The sequence below is a fragment of the Prionailurus viverrinus genome, chromosome B1, assembly GCF_022837055.1.
Source record: "Prionailurus viverrinus isolate Anna chromosome B1, UM_Priviv_1.0, whole genome shotgun sequence".
Lineage (NCBI taxonomy): Eukaryota > Metazoa > Chordata > Mammalia > Carnivora > Felidae > Prionailurus > Prionailurus viverrinus.
The window spans coordinates 85,819,385-85,844,505 of NC_062564.1; the positions used below are offsets into that span (position 1 = coordinate 85,819,385).

At 42.0% G+C, this 25,121-nt stretch overlaps 1 protein-coding gene and 1 non-coding gene across 5 annotated transcripts in view; both read left to right on the forward strand.

Annotated features, from left to right (window-relative positions):
- TBC1D9 (TBC1 domain family member 9) overlaps positions 1-25,121 on the forward strand; it is a 114,433-nt gene that overhangs the window by 61,763 nt on the left and 27,549 nt on the right. For 2 of the 4 annotated variants that reach the window (XM_047855435.1, XM_047855437.1), the window contains exons 3-12: positions 554-672; positions 6,418-6,646; positions 7,078-7,339; positions 9,120-9,327; positions 15,284-15,490; positions 16,345-16,518; positions 17,103-17,253; positions 20,131-20,345; positions 22,722-22,839; positions 24,659-24,944. In XM_047855435.1, coding sequence (XP_047711391.1) covers positions 554-672; positions 6,418-6,646; positions 7,078-7,339; positions 9,120-9,327; positions 15,284-15,490; positions 16,345-16,518; positions 17,103-17,253; positions 20,131-20,345; positions 22,722-22,839; positions 24,659-24,944 — 1,969 coding nt within the window. The remainder of the gene's footprint in view (positions 1-553; positions 673-6,417; positions 6,647-7,077; positions 7,340-9,119; positions 9,328-15,283; positions 15,491-16,344; positions 16,519-17,102; positions 17,254-20,130; positions 20,346-22,721; positions 22,840-24,658; positions 24,945-25,121) is intronic. The other 2 variants (XM_047855436.1, XM_047855438.1) reach the window with 1 other exon arrangement.
- On the forward strand, positions 21,109-21,210 carry LOC125165022 (U6 spliceosomal RNA). The gene has a single exon (XR_007151930.1). It is a non-coding gene; the product is annotated as a U6 spliceosomal RNA (small nuclear RNA).

Consider the following 25,121-nt stretch of genomic DNA (forward strand, 5'->3'; position numbering starts at 1 on the left):
GAGGATGACCTCATCCCATTACATTTCAAGGCAGCTGTGCCCGTGAGAGCCAGGCGGCTGTTCCCTAGCGATAGTCCATTTTCACATCTCATTCATAATTGAAGTGAGTGGGGATAATTTTTGCCCATTATAGGAGGTGGTTACATCAGACCTCCAGTGGCATACCAAAGCTCTCATTATTGCAGCTTAACAAAAGTAACCTAGTCTCCTAGCAAGATCTACGTTACTCTGTGACGTGCAGGTTCTAGGAGGGAGAAAAATGGAAGATAGTGCTCAAGTCCCAATCCATAAAAGTGAACGGGAGAGATGCTGCTACCTTCTACGTGGAAACAGTGTGCAAAAAGTGTCTGAACTCACCTGGTCAGACTTGACTATAACACAGTACTTGCTCTTGGGTTTTCACATCGCTATTTGTCCTCTGCTTCTCCTCTGAAGAGGAGAAAGCAGTTAAATGCAGCTGTCTCCTTTAGTGACATTGCATATTGATGAATTGAGCCCGTTTACATATCTTTTAAATTCCGAAAATTCTGTTATCATCTTTACATTCGTACAGGTGGTTCCAGAAAAGAAATCACCGAACACTGGGAATGGCTTGAGCAGAATCTGCTGCAGACACTCTCCATCTTTGAAAACGAGAATGATATCACCACTTTTGTGAGAGGAAAAATACAGGTAGTGGGTTGTCTGTTTTGTTTAGTTTTAACTTTTAATTGGAAATAATTTCAAACTTACGGAAAAGTTGTAAAAATAAGAATTGTGTAAAGCCATACCTGTAGACCATCTGCATATTCTCCTGTTGTTAACATTATACCCGGCTACAGTATCGTGTGAGTGCTCATTTACTTTCTATTTGAGAGGAATTTCCTCCAAGTGCCTCACTGTGTATTTCTAAGAATGTTCTATTGAATAATAACACTGCAGTTATCACCCACAATAAATTTAACATTCACATCATACCTTAATATTTGGCACATATTCCAATTTTGTTAATTGACCCAATGTACAACATTTTTTTCTTTTCAGTCCAGCACAAGATCTAGCTTAGGAAGCTGTTGAGTTGGTTTTCGTCTGTTGTCTTCTTCAATCTGAACATTTCTATAGCCTTTCTCTGTCTTTTATGACATTCATGATTTTAAGTATAAGTTCTGGTTTTTTTTAATGGGATTTTTTCATTTTGGGTTTTGTCTGATATTTCCTATGATTTGATTCTGATTATGTATTCCCAGGTGGAACACTTCATAAGTGATCTTATGTGCTTTTAAGAGTATCAGTTCTGGGGACACATGATACCCATCTCCCCTCGTTGGGCGATATAACCCCAGCCAGGTGTTACCTACCCAGTTTCTCCACTGTAGAGTTACTAATTTTGCCTCTTCAAATAATAAACAATTTGGACTTTTCTGTAGGAAAACATTTTAAGGCTACACAAATATCCTATTCCTTATCAAAATTTCCCCATGATTTAGTGAGGAATCATCCCTTGACGATTTTTTTTTGTCTGAACCAATCTTTGCTGTGATGTTTTTACAAACTGATAATTTTCCAACTCCAGCATTCTCTATAAGAATGCTATTCTACTATAAGCAAGGGCTCTCTCGTCATTTATTTTTCTATTTGTTTTGGTATCGACTCATGGATTCCTGTTTTTCGGTTGTTAATGTTTCATTACTGGGCTTAATTATTTTGGTACCCACACTATCCCAGGTTTAGCTAGAGGAAACACCTACAGATTGCCTCCTTTGTCCTTGTGACATGTCCCTGTTGCTTTTTTGAGCACTTCTTTACTTCTGCTATAGCAGGATGTCCTAGACTCCTCTGCACTTTCTCCGTCCCAGTCCTGGAATCAGCCATTTGTTTCCGTTTGCTTTCAGTTTCAGGCCCTATCTCCTTTCCCACATAGTTTAATATTATTTTTTGCATGCAGAAAATTTTAACATACTTCCGAAAGTTTAAATTCCTCAAAATGTTACTCCCTTCTGCAGTCTTGCTATCCTGTTCTCCCCAACCCCTTGCAATTAACCAACCTCATTGTTATCGGGCCTATGCTTCCTGTGTTTCTTTTTGTGAAAAGAGGCTGGTATATGTTTTGTTTTGTTTTTTAATTTCTCTTTAATTCTTACACATAAGCCTTCATGTATATATGCTCCTCTGCATTTGCCCTTTTCAGTCAGTAACTCTTGGGTAACACCTCATATCAGTTCATAGAGAGTATCCACATGTTGTGTGTGATTATTTGTTATTTAAAAAACATTTTGATAGTTTGGTTTTTATGTTGAAATATTATTAATTTTTAGATTTACAGAAGAACTGTAAAGATAGGACAGAGAATTCCCATAGAGCCTACCACTCAGCTTCCATTAATATTAATATCTTCTATAACCATAGTATATTTATCAAAACTAAGAAATTAACATTAATGCAATATTGCTAACTAAAGGCTTAATTTGGATTTTACCAGTTTTGTCATTTCATGTCCTTTTTTATTCCATGATCCAATCCAGGTTCCCATGTTGCATTTAGTGCCTAATTCTTTTTAATGGGTGCATATTACGTGTGTACATACCATAGAGAACTCAGCACTCTCTTATGCTTGAACATTTAAGTGGTTTACGATATTTTATAATTATACTTATCTGTCTACATATACACACATACACACAAATATACAGTATATGCATGAATTATACTTCATGCATATAGTAATAAACATGTATGTATATATGCATGTGTATTTTTGTATTGTAGGGATGTATCTTTAAGATAAACTGGTAGAATAGAAAATGCATGTAGAAAATGCTGAATATTACCAAATGCCCCCTCCCCCCACTACAGAAATTGTCACCTTTTACATTCCCATTGGCTTGTAGGGGAATGCCTGTTTCCCCACAGGATAATCCACCCACAGGTAGATTATCAAGCTTTTGAGTTTTTGTCAATCTGATGGGAGAAAAATATTTTAGTGTTGTTTTAATTTGTATTTACCTCACTTATAAGTGAAGTTGAACATCTCAGGTATTTAATGGCCATTTTTATATAGCTATAGATTGTCTGCTGGTGTCTTTTGCCTATTTTTCTATGGGACTTTGGTCTTATTTTTCTTTAATTTTTAAAAGTTCTTTTTTATAAAAGCCATTAGTCTTTTGTCGGTGATATTTTCTCTGAATTTGTCATTTGTCTTTTGACTTTGCTCATGATAGTTTTTGCCATGGGACGCTTAAATGTTTTATTTAGTCGAGATTAGAAATTCTTTCCAGATTTTTAGTCGTAGTTAGAAAGCCTTTCTTTATACGCCGATTAAGGAAGAATTCTAGGAAGTGATCTGATAGTTTGCTTCTCATTAAAATTCCACAGGTGGTCAATTTCTGTTTGATTTCTTCTCCTTCACTGAACTTTTACATGAGCAAGTAGTAATTTCATAATCTGAAAAAGAAGTGGAATTTCATTGCTATTTAGGGTCTAATGTTGTGGAAGGAGAGAACTGAATTTTACCTGGACCACATAAAATTAGAGAGGGCTAAGTAGCACAAAAACACATACAACTCATCACCCTCTCCCTTTCTCCCTCCCTTTGCCCCTCAAGATGGATATTTATCACTGCTTCAAGACGGCTGATTTCAGTTCATTTCTACTCTGTTGTAATTAAAGAGACTAGACACGTAATGAAGAGGGTAAAAATGAGAGCAAGGAGGACATTGGAAAGGTTCAGTTCACCTCCTGGGAGGAGGTGAGAGCTTCCAAACAAAAAAGGGGTTCCTGAGTAATGGAGAGTTGTGTTACTGATAAAACCCATCTGATTTTATAACTTCTTCATTTCATTTCTGAGTCACGTACTGACCTTCTGGGAAGTAATGTAAATGGAGAGAGTGTGAGTTTCCTCATTTGACCGCGTCATAGGGGGCAGCGACTGGTGCCAGAAAGGGCGTGAGGCCTCTTTCCCATCCAGGAGCCACTACTGAGGTTCTCCCTTACAATTTCCTAGTCCTCCCTCAGATGGCGTGTCTTTGGATGATAGATACAAATAAAGAGCTAGAGGAGGAAACTGAAACTTAGAAGTGACAATAGCCAGGAGGAAAACAAAAACAAACGTGAAAAACAAAAAATAAAACAAGAACCAATTATGTCAAATAGCTGTTCTTCTCACTGTTTTTATTACACCCAAAATGTCACATTTAATTCCCCTGAAACCAATTATGAAGAAGGAATTGCTATTAATGCAATTATGTGTGAAAGAATGTCATTCATGTGCAAATGAATGGTTTAAGCATTCCCAGTTGTCCAGTAATGAAGGGAACCAACAAATTTATTTATTTTGAGATTTAATTAACTTTTATAAATTATAAATATAATAATTAACTACAGAGGCAGCCATAATCCAAACCCATAGAGTGTATTTCTTTCTAGATTTCTGGAGTGCATTTTATCATAATAGTAGTCTTACCGTACTATACAGTTTTGTATCATGTCTTTGTTTCCTTGACTGGTATTGTTATATAATTTTTAGTTGTTGTTTTAATAATGGCATATCAGCCCACTATTGACCTTACAATTCCTCTCTTTCTAGAAGTCTCCCTAGCTTCTAGGCCAAGGGGAACAGACACAAACAGTAATATAATGCAGTGAACACTTGTGTTCATATAAGGTTTCTTATAGTTTTTAAGACAGAGACAGAATGCGAGTGGGTTAGGGGCAGAGAGAGAGGGAGATACAGAATCCGAAGCAGGCTCCAGGCTCTGAGCTGTCAGCACAGAGCCTGATGCAGGGCTTGAACTCATGAGCTGTGAGATCATGACCTGAGCCAAAGTCGGATGCTCAATCGACTGAGCCACCCAGGCGCCCCTCTCCTTCTTTTATGTTCTACAGGCTCTACATAACATACAATTGGTTGCCTTGATTCCAGGCAACAGCTCCACATATAATCCAAATACTTGGGAGGTCCAATATAAATTTAAATATGCAAAGGACACTGATAGAGAATTCACAAAAAGGAAAATTAACTTAGCAAACATTAAAAAAAAGTCCAACCTCATAATCAATCAAAGACAGAAAATTAAAACAAGACCTATTAACTTTGCAAAACCATTTAAACAACCAGATTGTTGAAAAGTAAGCAAATTACACAGGGATTCCAATACACTGATAATCTCTAGTAAGGTCCATTAAATTAAAAAAATAAAGGAAGGAGATATTCATCCCTTTGTTCCATCATCCAGTCCACCTGGCTAAAAAATTATAGCAGACTAAGGAGAGGTTCTTCATTCTGGATCCTCTCTTTTCTTAAAGGTGGGGAAGTTGGGAGTTGAACCTTAATAGGGACCATTACCTTTACTCTTGAAATTATTTGGCAAGGCTTGGTCTGTTGACATTAGTGTATTAGGCCCTGGAGTGTTCCAGAGTATTGTTTCTCAATTCAGTAGCCTCATAAATTATCTCATAAATTTAGATGAGCATTCTAAAAGTGTGGTATTTAGTAGATCTTGGATAATGTAGTTTGAATATTTTTCCACTCAAAAAAAGGGTATCATTTGGTTTGTTATACATCACTTCCTTCTAATAGTCTCCTTATCCTGACTTTAGGTCCAAGCCCTGCTAAGTGGTCCAGGAAAGAGCAAGTATTAGCCCACTTGAGGGTCTCCAAGCTTACTCTCAGTCTATTGGCCATCAGGATTGCCTAGGAACCTGACTGCTACTAGTTATTAGTGGGTTCCCATTCAGTCACTTTTATTTATTTATTCGTTTATTTCTTCTTATATAAAAATTTTCGATCCCCCTCTAAAGGCACTGATAACTTGAAATGTCACACAGGCTGTAGGTGTATTTGCCAATTGGGAAAGGTTTTTCCATCCTTCTTCTGAACTGGCTACTTCTTCCCACCCAGAGGTTCAGTGCCCTCATGCCACCTCATGGTTGTCTCAAGTTCCCTAATAGAGCACGCTACCAAAGCCCGCTCACCCCCAAAATAGCTTTAGTTCAAAATGGATCTTCCCTGGTCTCCATCAAAGCCAACCATCTCTATTCTTTCCATGTAGAAGTAGCTTTGAGAAAAGTAGAGCTTGACCTTTGGGATGGCTCTATCATGGTGAACTAGGAAAAGCAGTAGAACTTGCAAAATCTTTACATCTTCACATTTGGAAAATAAAACTATGGGCTTCATCCTAAGTGAACTTAATAACATGATTAGCACCAACAAACAGATACGCAGATCTATATTGTCATTTCAAAATCTTTTAGTACGCAGATGCTCCTTGGTAACTGGCTTAGAATTTGGGGGTTGCCTTCGAAAATAATTGATCAATTTTAAAGAAAATTCTAGCATTAGAAATTGTTCTCTTCTTTCCTCTCCAATATCTATAGCATACAGAAAAAAGCAGCCCCAGTCGTATTAATACTGGCTGCATGCTTTATTTTATCCTCGCTTAGGGCATCATTGCAGAGTATAACAAGATCAACGATGTGAAGGAAGATGATGACACGGAGAAGTTTAAAGAAGCCATCGTGAAATTCCACAGGCTGTTTGGGATGCCCGAGGAAGAGAAGCTCGTCAACTATTATTCTTGTAGCTACTGGAAGGGGAAGGTCCCCCGTCAGGGTTGGATGTACCTCAGTATTAACCACCTTTGCTTTTACTCTTTCCTTATGGGAAGGGAAGGTGAGTTGTCTAGAGTTCCAGGGGGAAGCTTGGGAGAGTCTGCTGAGGTTCACCCTGAACTCATAAACCACATCAAAGTGCCAAAAATAGGTCTGTAGTTATGACTGGGTCAACACTGTGTTTTAACTATTTAACAAGTGAAGTCAATTATTTTTGTCTAATACTTGTAAACAAAAATGGTTATTAAGTAATAAAGATTCACCAAAGTTATAGTTAATGCAGTTGACGTGAACTTAAATCCATAATGATTATGAACTCAGAATTTATGTGGTTTGAGTTTGTCTCTTCAGCAAACAAAATAGTATTAAATACAGGCATGCAAGCTCAAAGAAAAGGAGTGCACCGAGATTGGGGGTTGGGTTGTGAGGCTGAAGGATCCCCAGGGGCTTTGAAGGAGCCAGGTGTTGATCAGCCTTGTTCCCTGTGCTCAGCCAAGCTGGTAATCCGGTGGGTGGACATCACACAGCTTGAGAAGAATGCCACGCTGCTTCTCCCTGATGTGATCAAAGTGAGCACGAGGTCCAGCGAACATTTCTTCTCTGTATTTCTCAACATCAATGAGACTTTCAAGTTAATGGAGCAGCTCGCCAACATAGCCATGAGGCAACTTTTAGACAACGAGGGATTTGAACAAGATAGATCCCTGCCCAAACTGAAAAAGAAGTCTCCTAAAAAAGTGTCGGCTCTAAAACGGTAGGTGACAGAGACAGAGTCTTACACGCTGTAGAAAAAAGAAACCCTTACATTCTTTTATGAAATTTAACCTTTTCTTAACCACTTCAAGGGTTCTCAAGACTTTCCTGGGTATCGATACAGAACTGAAAGAGACTGTCTGAAGCAGTCACAGTTCAGTGAGTGAGGCAGACAGCCAGCTTTGGCACAAAGTGACAGGAACTCTTCCGGTCCTGTGGGCGGTGTGCCATGGGCACACGCACCGGGAGATGGGGCAGGGTGGTGGAAAAGGCCCTCAATGGAGGCTGCTTGGAGTGGACTCTCAGGAGGTAGTAGAAGTTGCCTATGTAGATTTAGTAGGATGGATATTTCAGGCAGAGGGAATAACCTGATGCAGGAATCACAAGGGAAGAGCATAGAGGGAAGTGAGTCCATTAATATCTGGAAAGTGGCAGGTCATGGGATGAAGAGAGGCTGCAGAGAAGCCGGGAAGTCTGGATGGGGGAGTGGGGCTAGAGAGAAGGCAAGGAAAAAGTCGGTGCTCTCAAGTGTGAGTGTATGCATGGAATTGTCCTGGACCGAGATGGGGAATGAGAGAGGGAGAGCATGTCTAAGGGATGGGAGAGCTCGGTTTTGATCATGTTGAGTTGCCTGCAGAGCATCACATTGGAGATTGGTCCAGTAACACATATGGAATTGGAAATTGCTGGCATATAGCTGGCAATTGGGACCTGACAAGAGATCACTGCAATTAAGATGCCTGGTGATTTGAAACGTGTTTCAGTCGAGTGGTTGTGGGTGAATGGTGTTACTGTGGTGGATTGAATAGCAGATGGAAGGCAAGGAGCGGGAATTAGGCAAGTATAGACTTGCTTTTTCAAGAAATGCAATGGGAAAGGAGGGGGTTGCTCTGATAGAACGTAAAAGATTTGAATATAGGATAGCCTGGGATGAGTTTGTGGTGAGGGTAGCTGCAGGGAAGGAGGGAGCACAGAGCTACAGCTGTAAGAAAACCAGTTATTTTAATAGTGACATCTGAAAGGGCCTGGAAAAAGATGCTTGTGTGTGCAGATGCCTCTCCCTCTGAAATGGAAAGGAAGTAAGAATAGGTGAGGATGGAGGTAATTTGCAAGTAGAAGGGAGGAGGGCATGGGAGGAGGGGAGCTCCTCTTTGCTGTGTGAAGCCAGAAACTCCACCACCCAGAGGTTGAGGTGGCATAGAAGTTTGACAGGAGAGGTTTGAACCACCGACCGACATGATGAGCAGGAAAAAGGAAAAAAGATTGTAGTCAAAGAGGACCGAGCTGAGGTTGGAAACTCTGGTTGTCGGAGAGATGGGTTGTTCCTGTGTCTCAGGCAATTTTGTTGTCTTTTTAGGTCAGACAGTGATAGCCAGCAGATTCATGAGGCTGGTTTGCATTCTCATTAGGTCTTTCTTAAAAGGTAAAGCCCAGAAAGTGGCTCTGGATAAATACAAATGGAATAATCTTGTTAGACCTTATTGTATTCCTTTGGAAAAAGAATGGATTTCCTATCCAGGCCTAGTTTTCCTAAGATTCTTGAACATTTATAGATATTGATTGTAAAACGACTACACAAGGGACCTAAATATATCAAAGTAGTTATATTACACTTTTGAGTCATAGGTTGGAGTTAGCTCCAGTAGAAAGCCAAGAAGGTAGGGATACGTCTGGCGAGATCGAGGGGCGGAGAGATGGGCTGGGGAACGTCCACTGACACGTCCTTGAGAAGGAACGGAAACCTTGCTCTTGGGTGAGGTGACACTGTTCCTGCCTTCCAGCGATCTTGATGCCAGGGCAAAGAGTGAGAGATACCGTGCACTTTTCCGACTGCCGAAAGATGAAAAACTAGACGGCCACACAGACTGCACCCTCTGGACTCCGTTCAACAAAATGCACATTTTGGGGCAGATGTTTGTGTCCACAAATTACATCTGCTTTACCAGCAAGGAGGAGAACCTGTGTAGCCTCATCATCCCACTCCGTGAGGTAGGTGTCAGCAGGAAATAGAGCTCTTAGGAGCTGCATTTGTAATACTCTTCCGTGTGAACCAGGAATGTTGTTTTTACCAGCATTTCGTTGGCTTTTAACCATAGGTGAATGCTCATAAGTCTTTGGTGGCACCTGCCACACCCTTTTGTGTGTTGTCATTGCTCTCAGTGACCTGTAAGAGCTTTTCTTCCTAGAAAAGTCAGCCTAGAGTTTTAAGATGGAGATTGCACTATTATTATTCAGGTGTGACGAGGCCAGACACATCAGATGGCTTGTTGACTCACAGTCCCTCTAGGAGAGGCCATGGGGGCACGTTGGGAAGCACACACTTGGTCCGCAGGCAGAGGGAGCCGTGAAAATGTGGGCAAGAGCCTTTCTTGTAGGGTGCCTGGTGGCCCTATCGGTGAAGTGTCCAACTTTGGCTTCAGGTCATGATCTCAAGATTCATGAATTAGAGCCCTGCATTGGGGTCTGCACTGACAGTGTGGAGCCTGCTTGAGATTCTCTCTTTCCCTCTCTCTTTCTGCCTTGCCTCCATTCTCACTTTTTCTTTGCCCCTCCCCTGCTGTCACTCTTTCTCTCTCTCTCTGTCAAAATAAATAAACTTAAAAAAAAAAAAAGCCTTTACTGTTATTTCCGTGGGAAGAGACAGGCAAGGCAGAGTAAACAGGTTTAAGATTGGCTAATCGGAATAATTTCAGCAGGCTGTGGGGCATAGGGGTTGTCCCTAGTTATCTGGTGTCTGGCCCCCCCAGTGATGAGGACAGGGATAGTGACCTTGAGTGTGAGAGCTGAATTAAATAAAGGAGGTGGGTGGGAAGTGTGGGCTCTGGATGGTTGGTTTGCACAGGAATGACCTGCTTACAGGTGAGTCTTTTATTATCCCTTGGAGCTTGCTAACTCTGGGAAGATGGTCCTCCCAGGGCTAGCAAGGCCCAGGATGTCAAAGCATCAGATATAGGAATGAAATGTAGTTACTACAACCTGCTCACAGCCTGAGAGCAGCTTGGTCACAAGGAAACACTCTAGATTGTCTAGATTGTGAATCAGAAAGCCAAGTGTTCTTCTTGTCTGTCAATTGATCTGTCAATTGCCCGCAGTAGAATCTCCGCAGTTGCTGGCCACAGAGGCAGATTCCTGAACCCGCCCTACATCTGAATCTCTGCAGGTTTAGGAATCTGTATTTTAATAAAGTCCCAGGCTGGTCTTCATGCACAATGAAGGCATTGTGCATTCTTACTCTCTACACATTCTTACTGTATCTGGGGAGGAGGTGGGTCCTATCATGTCTTCACGGAGGTAGATTGTTCTGGTACTTGTATGGAAATCTTGCCAGGAGGTTTGGAGTTAAGAAGGAACTCCATGTTAGGCTGTTGGAGGCTGGAAGTCTTACAGTCTTTTTTTTTTTTTTTTTAATTTTTTTTTTAACGTTTATTTATTTTTGAGACAGAGAGAGACAGAGCATGAACAGGGGAGGGGCAGAGACAGAGGGAGACACAAAATCTGAAACAGGCTCCAGGTTCTGAGTGGTCAGCACAGAGCCCGATGCGGGGCTCCAACTCACGGACGGTGAGATCATGACCTGAGCCGAAGTCAGACGCTTAAAGTTGTCCTGGTAACAACTTCAACACTCCCTGTTGCTTTTCTAGAAGTTAAGGTGGTTAGAAGCTTTGATTATATAATTAAGATTCACCCTTTGTTGAGATTCCCTGGAGTAAAGGATTCAAGTTTCCCTCTGCCTTCTTTTCTTAAAAAAAAAAAAAAAATTATGTAAGCAGATTTATTTTCTGGGTTTTTTTTTTTCTTCTTGTTTTAAGAATAATTCATGGGATGCCTGGGTGGCTCAGTCAGTTAAGTGTTTGACTTCGGCTCAAGTCATGATCTCCCGGTCTGTGAGTTCGAGCCCCACATCGGGCTCTGTGTTGACAGCTCAGAACCTGGAGCCTGCTTCGGATTCTGTGTCTCCCTCTCTCTCTGCCCCTCCCGTGCTTGCTCTCTCTCTCTCTCTCTCTCTCTCTCAAAAACAAATAAAAACAGTAACAAAAAAACAACCAAAAAACATTTTAAAAAAGCATAATTCACTATTATCACAGAAAATTTGTGAAAGTATATACAAAAAGAAAACAAAATTCACCCTTAGTTCCATCCATCAAAGATAGCCACTGTTAATCTGCTGTACGGCTTCCCAGGCTTTTTCTGTACTTTGCTGTGTATATGTCATTTATATTATTAAGACATAAAACATAGGGAATTTTTGTTTTTTACCTATTTCCCTTAATACTGAGTATATATTAACTTTTTCCCATATTATTAAATATTCTTTTACAGTGTAATTTTTAACAACTGCATATTATTCCATTAAATGTATGTATAAAGCTTATTTGCTCAGTTCCCTGTGGTTGGACCCTTGTATTGTTTTCATTGTCTCCCAATAATGTGTATAATTTTCCTTAAAGTATGAATTATAAATTCCTAAAAGCTGAATTGGTGGATCAAAAAGAATGCAAAATGTTAGGCAGTTGTCAAATCTAGTTCTCCTTCTCATAGTATGAGCTAACTGGTATTATAACACTTTTTGAGGCCAGGATATGTTGTGGGGGCAATTCTGAGACAGATAATTCAACAAGTACTGATGCTTGGCCCTGGAATGGATTTCATAACATTTCCCAGTAAATGTACCTTCTTTGCCATAGACTGTCATTAAACTTAATTTTCTTCCTCAAGTACTACCTACAAGCAAGTTACCTGCACCAGCAGGTTCTTTCTTCAAGAAACCCATTCCAGGATTAAGGATGTGTAGTTGTGAATCTGAGGGAGTCATCGCTCTGTTTATCCAGAGGAGGGTGCAGTGGAGGAGGTCATAAGCTGCTGTCGATATGTCCACTCTCCTGTTCACCACCTCCAGCTGGCTCTGTTTACCCTTCAGTGCAATATACAATACAATAGTGAGAGTTCAGGGCACCTGAGAGAATGGGGATTGATATTCTCAGCCCATCTTCTGCTTGCTTGTTTTCCCTAACAGGTGGTGGAGCAGAGATACTTCAGTTATATTTCAGGGTAAATCGGAGGAGGAGCGACAGTGGACGTAGCATTGAGGAATAAAGCACGTTGTGGTTGGTGGATGCAACTTTAAAGAACTAGCTCAATGAAACAGCAGTGACCTTCCCCTTAACCTGATGAATCTCCAAGATAGAATAATGATAGACCCCAATCCCGACTAGTGGGAGAAGCAAAGGACTTAATGTAATTTTTACTACCTTTAGGTAACCTTAATGACAGAAAAATGATGGCGTGGGCCCCCTACCCTCCACCCTCTACCACATACATGGGGTCTGTCTGAGCAGACAGAACTGAGTTAAGCTGATCTATGAGCAGCAGTCTCCATGGGAACATTACATCCTGCTTGAAATGGAAACTTTTAGGATTGTATAAACTAGGAATTACTGTTCCATTTGATTTTTTAAAAATAAGCCAAAATATTGACTGAATATTGTTAACATATATTTGACATATAGACTTAAGGTAGACCAAATCGACACAGAATCATGGAATCATGTTACTACAGATTTTGAAGAAATGACTGAGGCAGCAAAGCAGGAAGGTAGAGTGAACCAATTAGGTTCCTCATTAGATGGAGATTCCAGATGAAGTCTCCCTTTTTTTAATTATAAATTACCTTGCAAATAGTATATATTAAACATGAAGCTTTGATTAAATTCCAGTCTATTTTATAACCCAATTGGTAAGACAAACGTGTCTCATTAAACTAGAATACTAAAATGTAGCTGTTACCCTTTCTTTTGTCACAAAGCTTATGGGATAGGATTCTACCAGAAATCATTTGTCAGCAAAAAATATTTTGTAGTGCATGTGAGTATTCATATGTTTTATGTGGGAGCTTCCTGGTTGTTTCTGTGTTCATCTAGCTAAAGGTCTTTCCACTTTGACCTCATCAAGATTCACATGGCTATCTAGTTTTAGGTATGGAACTTGAACCTTTATTTCCCTTGGCATGTGTCATTTAGTCTGAGACATCTGGTGACCCAAAGAATCAGAAAAAAATTTATGAGAAAAGGAGTTTTTATAGGTCTTTTAAAAATAGGTATGATTTAACATGTTTTAAGTGCCATGGGAAAATCCTTCTCATGGTAAAGAAATTGTTTTTCCCATTTCTGCAGGTTTTTTGCATTAGGAAAAAAAAAAACATTTTTATGTGCAACTCCATGTATTTGGGATTCCTTTAAAATATATAAGTATATATCCAACTATATGTATTTATAAAATCTGAGAGTAGAAGTCAGGTTCTGCAGTTTTCCCTCCCTGGAGTGGTACCCATTTTGCACTTGGGGCGGTGCAGCTTTTCAGGCAACTGCAGCAGGTTTCTTAGCCTTGACGGGGGAAAAGATTTTAAAGTTCTGCTTTGGGGAGAATGTATTTAACATGAAAATGTTGATAAAGAAGTTCCAGTTGAACCTGTCTAGACTGCTCACAGGTGGAAGTGAAGAGGGGAAGCGAAATTGAACTTTAAGTATTATAGTCAGAGCTGCTGTAAATAAACCATTTATCTAGGGCTCGCTTTGAAATCTTTTTCCCTAATGTGCTAAAGAAAAATAGTTTTAAAAAAAAATTAATGTTTATTTTTGAGAGAGAGAGCCCGAGTGGGGGTGGGACAGAGAGAGAGGGGGAGACACAGAATCCGAAGCAGGCTCCAGTCTCTGAGCTGTCTGCACAGAGCCTGATGCAGGGCTCAAACCCTCGAGCCATGAGATCATGATGTGAGCCGAAGTCGGATACTTAACTGACTGAGCCACCCAGGTGCCCCAGAAAAAAATTTTTAATGTTTACTTTTGAGGGAGAGAGAGCATGCTGCATGTGAGCAAGGAAGGGGCAGAGTGGAGGAGGACAAAGGATCCGAAGCAGGCTCTGTGTTGACAGCAGAGAGCCTGACGCAGGGCTCAAACTCATGAACTGTGAGATCATGACCTGAGCCAAAGTCAGACGCTTAACTGACTGAGCCACCCAGGTGCCCCTAAAGAAAAATATTTTAATGCATTTATCTTACTTTCCAGGTGAGGGAAATCCTATTATAAAGCACCAAATGCGTGTCTTCAGTTCAGAGCTAAAACAGATGTCCTTCTTTCCTACTTGTCTCCTGATGTGGTAGATTCATTTCACCACACACATGCGCACACACACACAGAGTCAGCCAGTGCAGGCAGATAGGGTTGCAGTTAAGCTGTTTACATCGTGTCTGTTCAGAATGGAGCCTTTAAAAGTTTCAAGTGGAAAGAGGGGAGGGATGCAAAGCTCTGGAATTCCAATGAGATGTTTGAAAGGTTGGCAGCATTTTGAAAGCCATCCCAACATTAATCTTGGCAAAAAAGCACAAGTATCACGGGTTGTTTCTGTCTCTTATGGATGATGCAGCAGCCAGAAGTCGGCTCCTTTATGGCTTCGTTAAATTTTAATGAAAATCAAGGAGTTTCTTTGCAACACGTCTTCTAAAGCTTGGCCCTATCGACGCCTGGCCCACGGCGTCGAAAGGGCCAAGCTCTGTTGGGGGCCAGCTGCCCTGTGCACTGCAGGGTGTTTAGCGGCATCCCTGACTTCTACCTGTTAGATGCCACTGGTACCCTCCACTGTGGCAACCGGAAATGCCTCTAGATGTTGCCAAATGTCTCCCAGATAACAAAATCACTCCCAGTGTAGAACTGCTGATTTGGAAAGACCAGCAAGACAATTCCAGCTTCTGATAAGAGCTCCAGTTTGATTTGTTATGAGCTATTTTATTTTACTGGAACAGAGTCAAAGACTCTCATTCTGCCTCAGTAAAATACAGGTGGTTCCTCCAGAATATGAAGTGTTGTGTTCCTTGTTTCGTGCTGCTCGGAGGCTACTGCTGGGTGATCCCTGGAAAGTAATGCTTTGTTTCGTGTTTCATGTTTCTTTTCAGGTGACAATTGTGGAAAAGGCAGACAGCTCCAGCGTACTCCCCAGCCCTTTATCCATCAGCACCAGGAACAGGATGACCTTCCTATTTGCCAATTTGAAAGATAGAGACTTTCTAGTGCAGAGGATCTCTGATTTCCTGCAACAGACGACCTCCAAAATCTACTCGGACAAAGAGTTTGCAGGCAGCTACAACAGTTCAGATGACGAGGTCTGTGGGAGACGCCTGAGGGTATTTGCCTTCGTCCTACTCTGCCCCAGAATGTTCCCTTCCTCATCTGTTCTGTTTGATCTGCAAGCTCTGCAGCTGTGCTCAGATAAGGCTCCTCCCCTGATGCCCAGGGCAGTATCTGAGCAATAACTCATTTGAATCCCATGGAGTCTGTATTTGGGATCCCAGAGCTGGACAGAGCCTTGTAGATCATCTGGTCTAACCTGCCTATTTTATACTTGAAGAAATCATTGAGTGATGTGTCTTGTTTACACAACAAGTGGCTCTGGTCCATATAGTGACATTGTCGGGAATGCACAGAGGTCACTAAATAAAGTCTCAAATCTGAAATGCAACATCATGATGATGATTTTATTCTGATAAAAAATACCTATTGTGTCCCTTTTGAATTAGGCCCTGGGCCAACATCCAGGGAAATTGGCAGCTAAAACATAATTGTAAAGATGGTGACCTCACAAGGAATATCCCTGCCCCAGTCTACCCGGTCTGAGCTCGTGTGGGCACGAGGAGGCGGTCCCTCTGTCAATAAGCAGTTGATTTAGCCCCGTCATGCTTTGCCTGCATGCTAATCAGAGGCTAGCGGTCAACCAGTTTGTTGCAAAAATGCATCGGAAATTAGATGAAACGTGTTTTCAGCACTGAAGCTCTGTGTTCTGTGACCCACAAACCTGATAATCCCCGCCAAAATGCTGGCTTGCTGCCTTCCTCCTGCGTCTTCACACAGCAAGAACCATTTTGGGAACCATGATGTAGCTGTTGGTGTCTGTACAGAGGACACTGAAGAAGTAGCTTCTACGTCTGTCCCTTTCATTGTCTGTCCCTCTCTGCATCAGCAGGTGTATTCTCGGCCCAGCAGCCTTGTCTCCTCCAGCCCTCAGAGAAGCACGAGCTCCGAGGCCGATGGAGAGCGCCAGTTCAACCTGAACGGCAACAGCGTTCCCACAGCCACGCAGACCCTGATGACCATGTATCGGCGGCGGTCCCCCGAGGAATTCAACCCGAAGTTGGTGGGTGCCTCCTGCCCTTGCCTGAAACTTTTCTATATTAGAGCAATAACATTTAAAAATATTTGTAATCTAAGTAAACTGATAAATATTTCCATAAAGAAACATTTTCCTAGAAGCACAACAGATTTTTATCTAAATCTCTCATTCGATTGTAGAACAGATTCTTCAAAGAAGGAGATGAGTTGTAGAGTTATAGGTAACATTTGTTTTTTATCTCGTCTTGAGTGTTTAAGTCAGCCAACAAATAACTACGTAATCTCTCAGCCCATGTTTAAAAAACGTCAGCTCACTTTCACTCAGAGGTGTACACATAAAGCCATAAAGACAATTCACATTCTGCTGACCTGTTTCATAAGTGGAATTCTGATTCTGGTCTAGAAAGCTTCGAGGCAGGACCAGAGGCTGTGGTTCAGGGGTCAAATTAGGGAAGGACTGCAGAGAATCTGAGTTCTTTGTTCTCCTGAGTTCTGTCCAGAACAGAACCACTCCATTCACCAGGGGAAATGTTCTGACCTTCCATCCAACTTCTCCTGTCTGTCCCTGACATGCTTTGGCACGTAGTCATGTTTCATTATCCCTTTCAGGCCAAAGAGTTTTTGAAGGAGCAAGCTTGGAAGATTCACTTTGCCGAGTATGGGCAAGGGATCTGCATGTACCGCACAGAAAAGACCCGGGAGCTGGTGTTGAAGGGCATCCCGGAGAGCATGCGGGGGGACCTCTGGCTGCTACTGTCAGGTATGGACAGGCGTGGGGGGCGGGGCGTACTGGCCCCAGGGTGTGCAGGACCTCAGCGCGCCCCTTCTGCCTTCCCTCATGCACCTGGGCTCTTTTCAAATATGCAGTCCTCCAGTTCAGCACTACATCCCCTTTCCTTCCCAAAGTGTTGAAGTCCCTCGATAAAAACACAGGACGCATATACACCTGTCCAGATATTGAAGCCCCCATCCCCCAAATCCGCATAACCTCTTCCATCACTTCACTAATGCTATTTAGAAGAAGAGAGATCCTGAAGGGTAAGAGTACGATTCTTTGTGATTTTTGAAGTCCTTGTTCCTTTCCCAGCTGTGTCCACTTCGTTGAAAATGGGTCAGTGTGGCACATGCTCAGAGCCCTCATTAAGGTGGGGAGAGGGAGGAATGAGAAAGCCTCGTGCTTGGTTTCTGCCACCTCCTGCATTTGCTGGTTATCACATGGAGATGTGAAGGGGAGGCCAGAACGTGCACTAGAACTGAAGGCCCACCCAGGTCACACTTACACTCCAAGCTGGAGATGCCAGGAAAGACAGAAGGGGGTTGTCATGGACCTTTGGGTCCCCCTCCAGGCTCCTGCCCAAACACAGCCCTGTGGGGTCAGACCTTTGAGCCCTGCTGGAGACCAGAGGTTCTTCAGCTAGGCCCGTCATACCTTCCTCCAAGCCGAAAGCATCTAGGGGTCTGTTCTGTCATGAACATCCAGGGCGTTTTTTTGTTGTCACCAGTCTTTGTAAATCAGGTGCTTTACCTGGTTAGAGGCCTGAAATGTAATTGTTTTAAATAAGCTTATTTGAATATTTGTATATGAAACTAAGATGGTCTGACACAAGTGCCATTATCAAAACCTTTTATTTTAAAAATAACATTAAAATTAGAAGAAAAGTTACCAGACTTACAGGACAGCCTTAAACAAACAAACAGGTTGTAGCTCTTTCTAAAAGTAAATACAAATGGTAATCGCCCGTAATGAGATGTATTAACATCTCAGCAGTTGGGGGATAGAATCCTGAAAAATAATTGGCTCTATGTGTTTCATGTAAAACTAATTTGTTCTGCCCTCGTTCATATGGCTTTTTCGTTGTCCTTCAGTAGACCAGCCTTAGCTCCTCATTTAGAAATCCAAATTTGAGGGGCGCCTGGGTAGCTCAGCGGTTAAGCATCCGACTTTGGCTCAGGTCATGATCTCGCGGTTTGTGGGTTCGAGCCCCATGTCGGGCTCTGTGCTGACAGCTCGGAGACTGAAGCCTGCTTCAGATTCTGTGTCTCTCCATCTCTTGGCCCCTCCCCTGCTCATGCTCTGTGTCTCTCTGTCTCTCAATAATAAATAAATGTTAAAAAAATTAAAAGAAAAAAAAAAGAAATCCAAATTTGAGTCAAATGATCTCTGATTACACAAATCCAGCCCAAGAAGAGCCTTCCTGTCCGGTTTTCTGTCTTCCTTGTGTCTGGTGAACTAGTCACCTCGACAACTTGATTCAGATCGTTGATATTGTAAATACAAAATTTCTTTTTCATCCTCGTTCAAATCAGAAGTTACTTACAGCCACATTTTGGATGAAAACAAAGCTCAAAGTCAGCACCAAGAAACAGTACACAGTGGTACACAAGCACAGTTGCAGAGATGCATCTAGAGTTAGATCCAGTGTTTTCTTTAATGGTGATGGAGGCCCGAGGGTGGAGCGGGCTCCCTGCTGCCTCTGTTGGGTAGACAGCAGCCCCTGTTTCCATCCAGCTCCCTGGAGGTGGGGTGCATGTGAAGCCAGCCCACCCATGGGGAGAGCCCAGCTTCTGGTAGGGGAGCCTTGCCTGGGTACCGCCCTGCTCCTTGTGACTCTCAGGGCCATTGTACCAGGACCTGGCTCAGTGTACCCAGTGAAGTGAAGTGCAGGCCAGAGGGTAAGATATCTTTGCAAATCTCCCTTGAGAACAAAGCAAAAGCCAGTGTTAAGTTGCTGTCAACCAGACTGCCTTATCCAGGGTAAGTGTGAGTGGGAAGCCTGTCTCCCCGGGTGACTGTCATTGACAAGGCCCAGGCCACCCCAAGGGCTCTAATTTCTAATCAGTGAAATACAGATCAGTCTGTCCTGTGTTGTAGTGTGTGTGTATGTGTGTTTAACATGTGCATATATATGTGTGTGTGTGTGTGTGTGTGTGTGTGTGTGTGTGTGTAGAGAGAGAGAGAGAGAGAGAGAGAGAGGGAATTTATAATTACCTAAGTTGTATTTAAGTAGATTTTTATTTAGATATTCTCATATAGGGCTTTCTATCTTTAAGAATCTTAAAATGCAAGGATCTCAAACCAGTGATCCTCAACTCATTTCTCCATCCTCATCCCAACCACCTGGGAAACTCCCACCCATGAGGGTGGCTCACTGCTAGGAATGCCCACCCCACCCACCCCCCTGCACTTCTCCAAACCCCTCCACGTGCTGTAGCACCTCCTCCTACTCTTCAGTATGGCTGTTTGGACTCTTCAACGCTTATTCTTCAGCAAGCAGCGTGTGGACTCGTTTTGAGAGACAAAACTTCCCTTTTCAAGTGAAATCTTAAGGAAAACCCCAATAAAGTACCAGCAAAGCTGCTCTGGTTGAGGGAGGGCTGAGACGGGGAGGCTTCGGCTTACTCTTCCCCTAAGTGGCTCCCCAGGATTGTTCTTGGAAGTTCTGTGGAACACAGATTTTTCGCTTGCAAGCCCCTGCCTCGGGAGCTCTTTGAGCCCACGTCTGTGGGACGTCATTGTTATTTCGCAAGTGTCCTTGGAGCGGTGAGGAACGTGAAGGGGTTCAGTTGGGAAGCCATGTCTGCAGACCGAGGGCAGGGCTTGCACTTTTGGACGTTGTATCTGTTGGGTATTTCCTAGGTGCAATCAATGAGAAGGCCACACACCCTGGGTACTATGAAGATCTAGTGGAGAAGTCCATGGGCAAGTATAATCTCGCCACGGAGGAGATCGAGAGGGATTTACACCGCTCCCTTCCAGAACATCCAGCTTTCCAGAACGAGATGGGCATTGCTGCTCTACGGAGAGTCTTAACAGCTTACGCTTTTCGAAATCCTAATATAGGATATTGCCAGGTAAATGACACAGATGGTTTAGTTTTTTTTTTTTTTAATTGTTTATTAACCAGTAAGTAAGTGAGAAGAAGAAAGAAGAATGGTTAACTTCTAGAACCATCCCTGCACCTAAGTTTCTTGGCCTCAGCACTATAGACATTGTGGACTGGATAATTCTTTGTTTGTGCTTTGTAGGATGTTTAATAACATTCCCGTTTAATAACACATTTAATCACATCCACCCACTAAATGCTAGTAGAACCCCCTAGCTGGGACAACCAAAATGTCTTTAGGCATTGCTGAATACCCCCTGAGGAGCAAAATCTCCGTGAGTTGAGGCCACTCCACTGAGCAGAGGAGCCAGGAGATAAGGATGCCCTTTCTGGATCCAACACCATGTAGCTGGGTGACCTTGGAAAGTCGCTTCTGATTACTCTCTGAGCCACCCCTCATCCCTCCCTGAGGTAAAAGAGAGCATGCCTGAGCACCAGGCCTGTGATTCTGGATTCTCGGTTCCACAGTGCTCCTACTTTGCATCCTAGGTAATAACGTCCTTGAGAATAGAACTCTTTTATGCTATGATTATATTTTAATACACACTAAAATAAATGTCTAATCCTCTATTTAAAAAATGTTGCCCCCATACCAACTAAAATTATCTCTTGTACTAGGACATATACCACAATTTGGAAAGCTCCAAGATTATATGACTTTAGACTTAAAGGCCATATATTCAGAGAGGCCTTCCCTGACCATCCAGCTAAAAGCTAAAGCAAATCTGGGCTTGCTTTGACAGCACATATACTAAAATTGGAGTGATACAGAGAAGATTTGCATGGCCTATCGCATGGATGACACACAAATTTATGAAGCGTTCCGTATTTTTGTGGGAGATAGAGGCTTCCAGTTATGGAATGAATAAGCCACAGGAATAAAAGACACAGCGTAAGGAATGTAGTCAGTAATATTGTAATAGCAATGTATCAATGTATCTGTAGGGACAGATGGCAACTACACTTGTGAACATAACATAATGTATAAACCTGTGTCAACGGTACTCCAAAAAGATGTGAAAAGAAATCACAACCAAATACAACGTTTAATATGTTGACAAATACTTCAAACTTGCCCCAAATCCAGAAAGATGGTATAATGTATTTTTTACTAAATGACTGCTTAACACAAAAATACATAAATAGATAAATGCTAAAGTAGGCTTAATTCCTCTACACACACACACACACACACACACACACACACACACACACACAGTACAGGTCTTCCTGTACCGCATTACTTTACCGTTTTGATAGCACTTCATTTAAATATACTCCCAAATTGGTTAATTAATGTTTACATCTTTATTCTGTCTCTCTGACATCAACATTTAAGCCCTGTGAAACTTGTCACCGCTGTGTCCTCCCCTCCTACCCATCCCCCAATACTTAGTCCAGAGCCTGTTATAAAGCAGACCCTCAGACTTACCTTGACTAAATAAGTGCCTAAGGAACCAACCGTGATGTACTAGAATCGTCAGGTTAATTCTCAAGTGAAATTTTAATAATGATTTCACTTGGGAAAATATTAAGACTTACAAGAAAAAGCCTATTAGACCCAAATTCCTTTTTTGGTATGCATGTTGTAGAAGTCTGATGAACGATTACTGGTTTGTAGATCAAAAGATGTACCGGACTTAGTTGGCTTCTACAATTACAGAATTCATATTTATCTTTTGATCTTCCTCTTTTTAATTAAGAGGACTATTGAAATAGTTGAGCCTTGAGTGGTTATGAGCTATGTGATAATATCTTTTAATAAAGTAGGTTCCTTTGGAGTCTAAATCACTGTTACATATCACTGCCATCCTTATCCAGATGGAAATAGTGGGTAAGGACGCCAAATTTGAAAGGTTTTATTGTTCTCAGAGGAGAGCCTCAGGCCATGTGTACTTGGTTATAGAAACCATTATGGAACATTAAAAAGGAAACATTTACCTCATGAATTAAGGATTAAAAACACTGAGTTTTCACAGGTTAACAAGCTTTGTCAAACAGCCTTTGGGCAAAGTTTTTGCATAAGGGCTTGCCTGTGTGCAGGGGCTCAGTCCTTGGTGAATATTAGTGTTCATAAAGACCCTTAACGGTTACCAGATCAAGGACTAAAGGTTTGTACATTTTTTAAGGGTTCTAAATAATATAAGCAAAACAAAACTTTGGGATAATATGTGTGTCTAGCTTGCAGAGCCTTTAAATGTTTATTATCTGGCCTTTTGCTGAAAAAGTTTGCTGGCCCTGTGAGACAAACTCAGTAATTTTCTTTAGCTCAGCAAGATTTCTTATGCTAACGTGTACGATGTATTTAAAATACATTTGACAACAGCCTTTTTCATGCCTTTAGGCCATGAATATTGTCACATCAGTGCTGCTGCTTTATGCCAAAGAGGAGGAAGCTTTCTGGCTGCTAGTGGCTTTGTGTGAACGCATGCTTCCCGATTACTACAACACCAGAGTTGTTGGTATGTGCGGGATGTAGTTAATATTTTGACCCACGGCTCCCAGCGAAGATGTTTCTAGAGCCACGATACCGGCTAGAACACCATTTCCAGTCACCATTAGCCAAAAGAATTTTAGACAACTCCAGTTTCCCAAAATGGGAGTGAGAGGGCTTGAATTAATATAAGATTGTACACAAAGGAGCCCCGCGGAGCGTAAGAGAATATGCATGTATCACTGTTACAGGAATTATTTTAGAAAACATTTGATGTGGGTGTCACTCTGTGGCATGTGTGAACTGCACCAAACATGTCAGCTGTCAATCAACCTGAAAAGATTTGGCAAAAAATGTTTTCATGAAAAGGATGCAATCTGTGGAGAACAGAAATATGCAAAAAAAAAAGAAAAAAGATCATATAAAAATGTATGCAAAACTAAGTTGCTGCAGTTTTTTTCAGAACTGGTTTCATGGCAAAGCAAACAATGACTGTAAGCATTTAAACAAATTATTACTGTTACTCCTTATAATCCTCTCACGTGTTAGACATTCCCTTTAGCAGGACAAGCTTTTTGTTGCTAGTGTAGTAAATTGTATGCCTTATGTGCTCTTCATTTCTAAACCTTTTCATACTGATTCATTGATTTTGATTCATTGGAAAAATTCTCCAGAAACGCCAGTAAGTTGATCATGAGTGTGTACAACTGGAATGCTTTTTTTTAGATTTTTTTTTTTTTTTTTTTAAGTAATCTGTACACCCAGTGTTAGGATCGAACTTACAGCTCCAAGATCAACATGCTTTACCAATAAGCCAGCCAGGTGCTCCTAGAATGCTATTGAGCTTAAAAAACACTCATTTAAGGGGCACCTGGGTGGCTCAGTGGGTTAAGCTACTGACTCTGGATTTCAGCCCAGGTCATGATCTCATGGTTCATGGGACAGAGCCCTATGTTGGGCTCTGTGCTGACAGTGAGGAGCCTTCTAGGGATTCTCTGTTTCCCCCTCTCTCTGCCCCTCCCCACTGTGCTCCGCGCCCCCCCCCCCCCGCCGCCTCTCTCAAATAAACTTAAAAAAATAAAAAAATAACCTCTCACTAAAATCAACAACTCATTTGTGGGGACTGTGCATCCAGAAAAGCATTTTGTTTTTTTATTTTTTTAATTTTTTTATTTAAAAAAAATTTTTTTAAGGTTTATTCATGTTTCAGAGATGGAGAGAGACAGAGTGTGAGTGAGGGAGGGGCAGAGAGAGAGGGAGACACAGAATATGAAACAGGCTCCAGGCTCCTAGCTGTCAGCACAGAGCCTTACACGAGGCTCGAACTCAGGAATGGCAAGATCATGACCTGAGCCGAAGTCGGACGGACGCTCAACCGACTGAGCCACCCAGGCGCCCCAAAGCAACTTGTTTTTTAAATGAGTTTGCCAGGAAACGGAGCTACTTAGATATACATTTCATGCCTAACCGAACAATTATATATCATGAAAACTTTCTAAACTGACTTATCCAACAACCCTTACCATTGTGTTACTGCCCTTCTGTGGTAGGGAAGCAGGACAGGAAGACTCTGGAAAGAGAAGAAACACCCAGAACTAATCTGCTGACTGAGCTATGTTGATTGACACCTTGGTCTAGTAACTTAGTACCTGGTAACATGGTAGCAGCAGAACAGTTAGAGAAGGGAGCTGAGTTCCGTCTCCGCAGCAATTGTGAGCTGGATTGATTATTTTAGTCAAAATATTTAGTCATTTGAAATATTTAGTCATTTAGTCATTTGATTGGGTTCCTGGGTGAGAAGGTGCGGTGGGTTCACCTGCGACCCTTTGTGCCCACCTCTGCTACAGGCGCGCTGGTCGACCAGGGTGTCTTCGAGGAACTGGCGCGAGACTATGTCCCGCAGCTCTACGACTGCATGCAGGACCTGGGTGTGATTTCTACCATCTCCCTGTCTTGGTTCCTCACGCTCTTTCTCAGCGTGATGCCCTTTGAGAGTGCGGTTGTGGTTGTGGACTGTTTCTTCTATGAAGGAATCAAGGTGATATTCCAGTTGGCCCTGGCCGTGCTGGATGCAAATGTGGACAAACTGTTGAGCTGCAAGGACGACGGGGAGGCCATGACCGTTTTGGGAAGGTAACAGACCAAGCCTCACTTTGAAAACCCCTCCGGTTCCTTCTCTGAACTTGCCTTCTTGCTTTCCCCTTGGTTTCGTGAGTCTTACTTGGCTCAGTGCAGCATAATGCCCACTTCTGTCTGTGGCTGAGGATTCATTTTCATAGGCTGCATCTTTAGAAGTTAGGAAGACTTTAT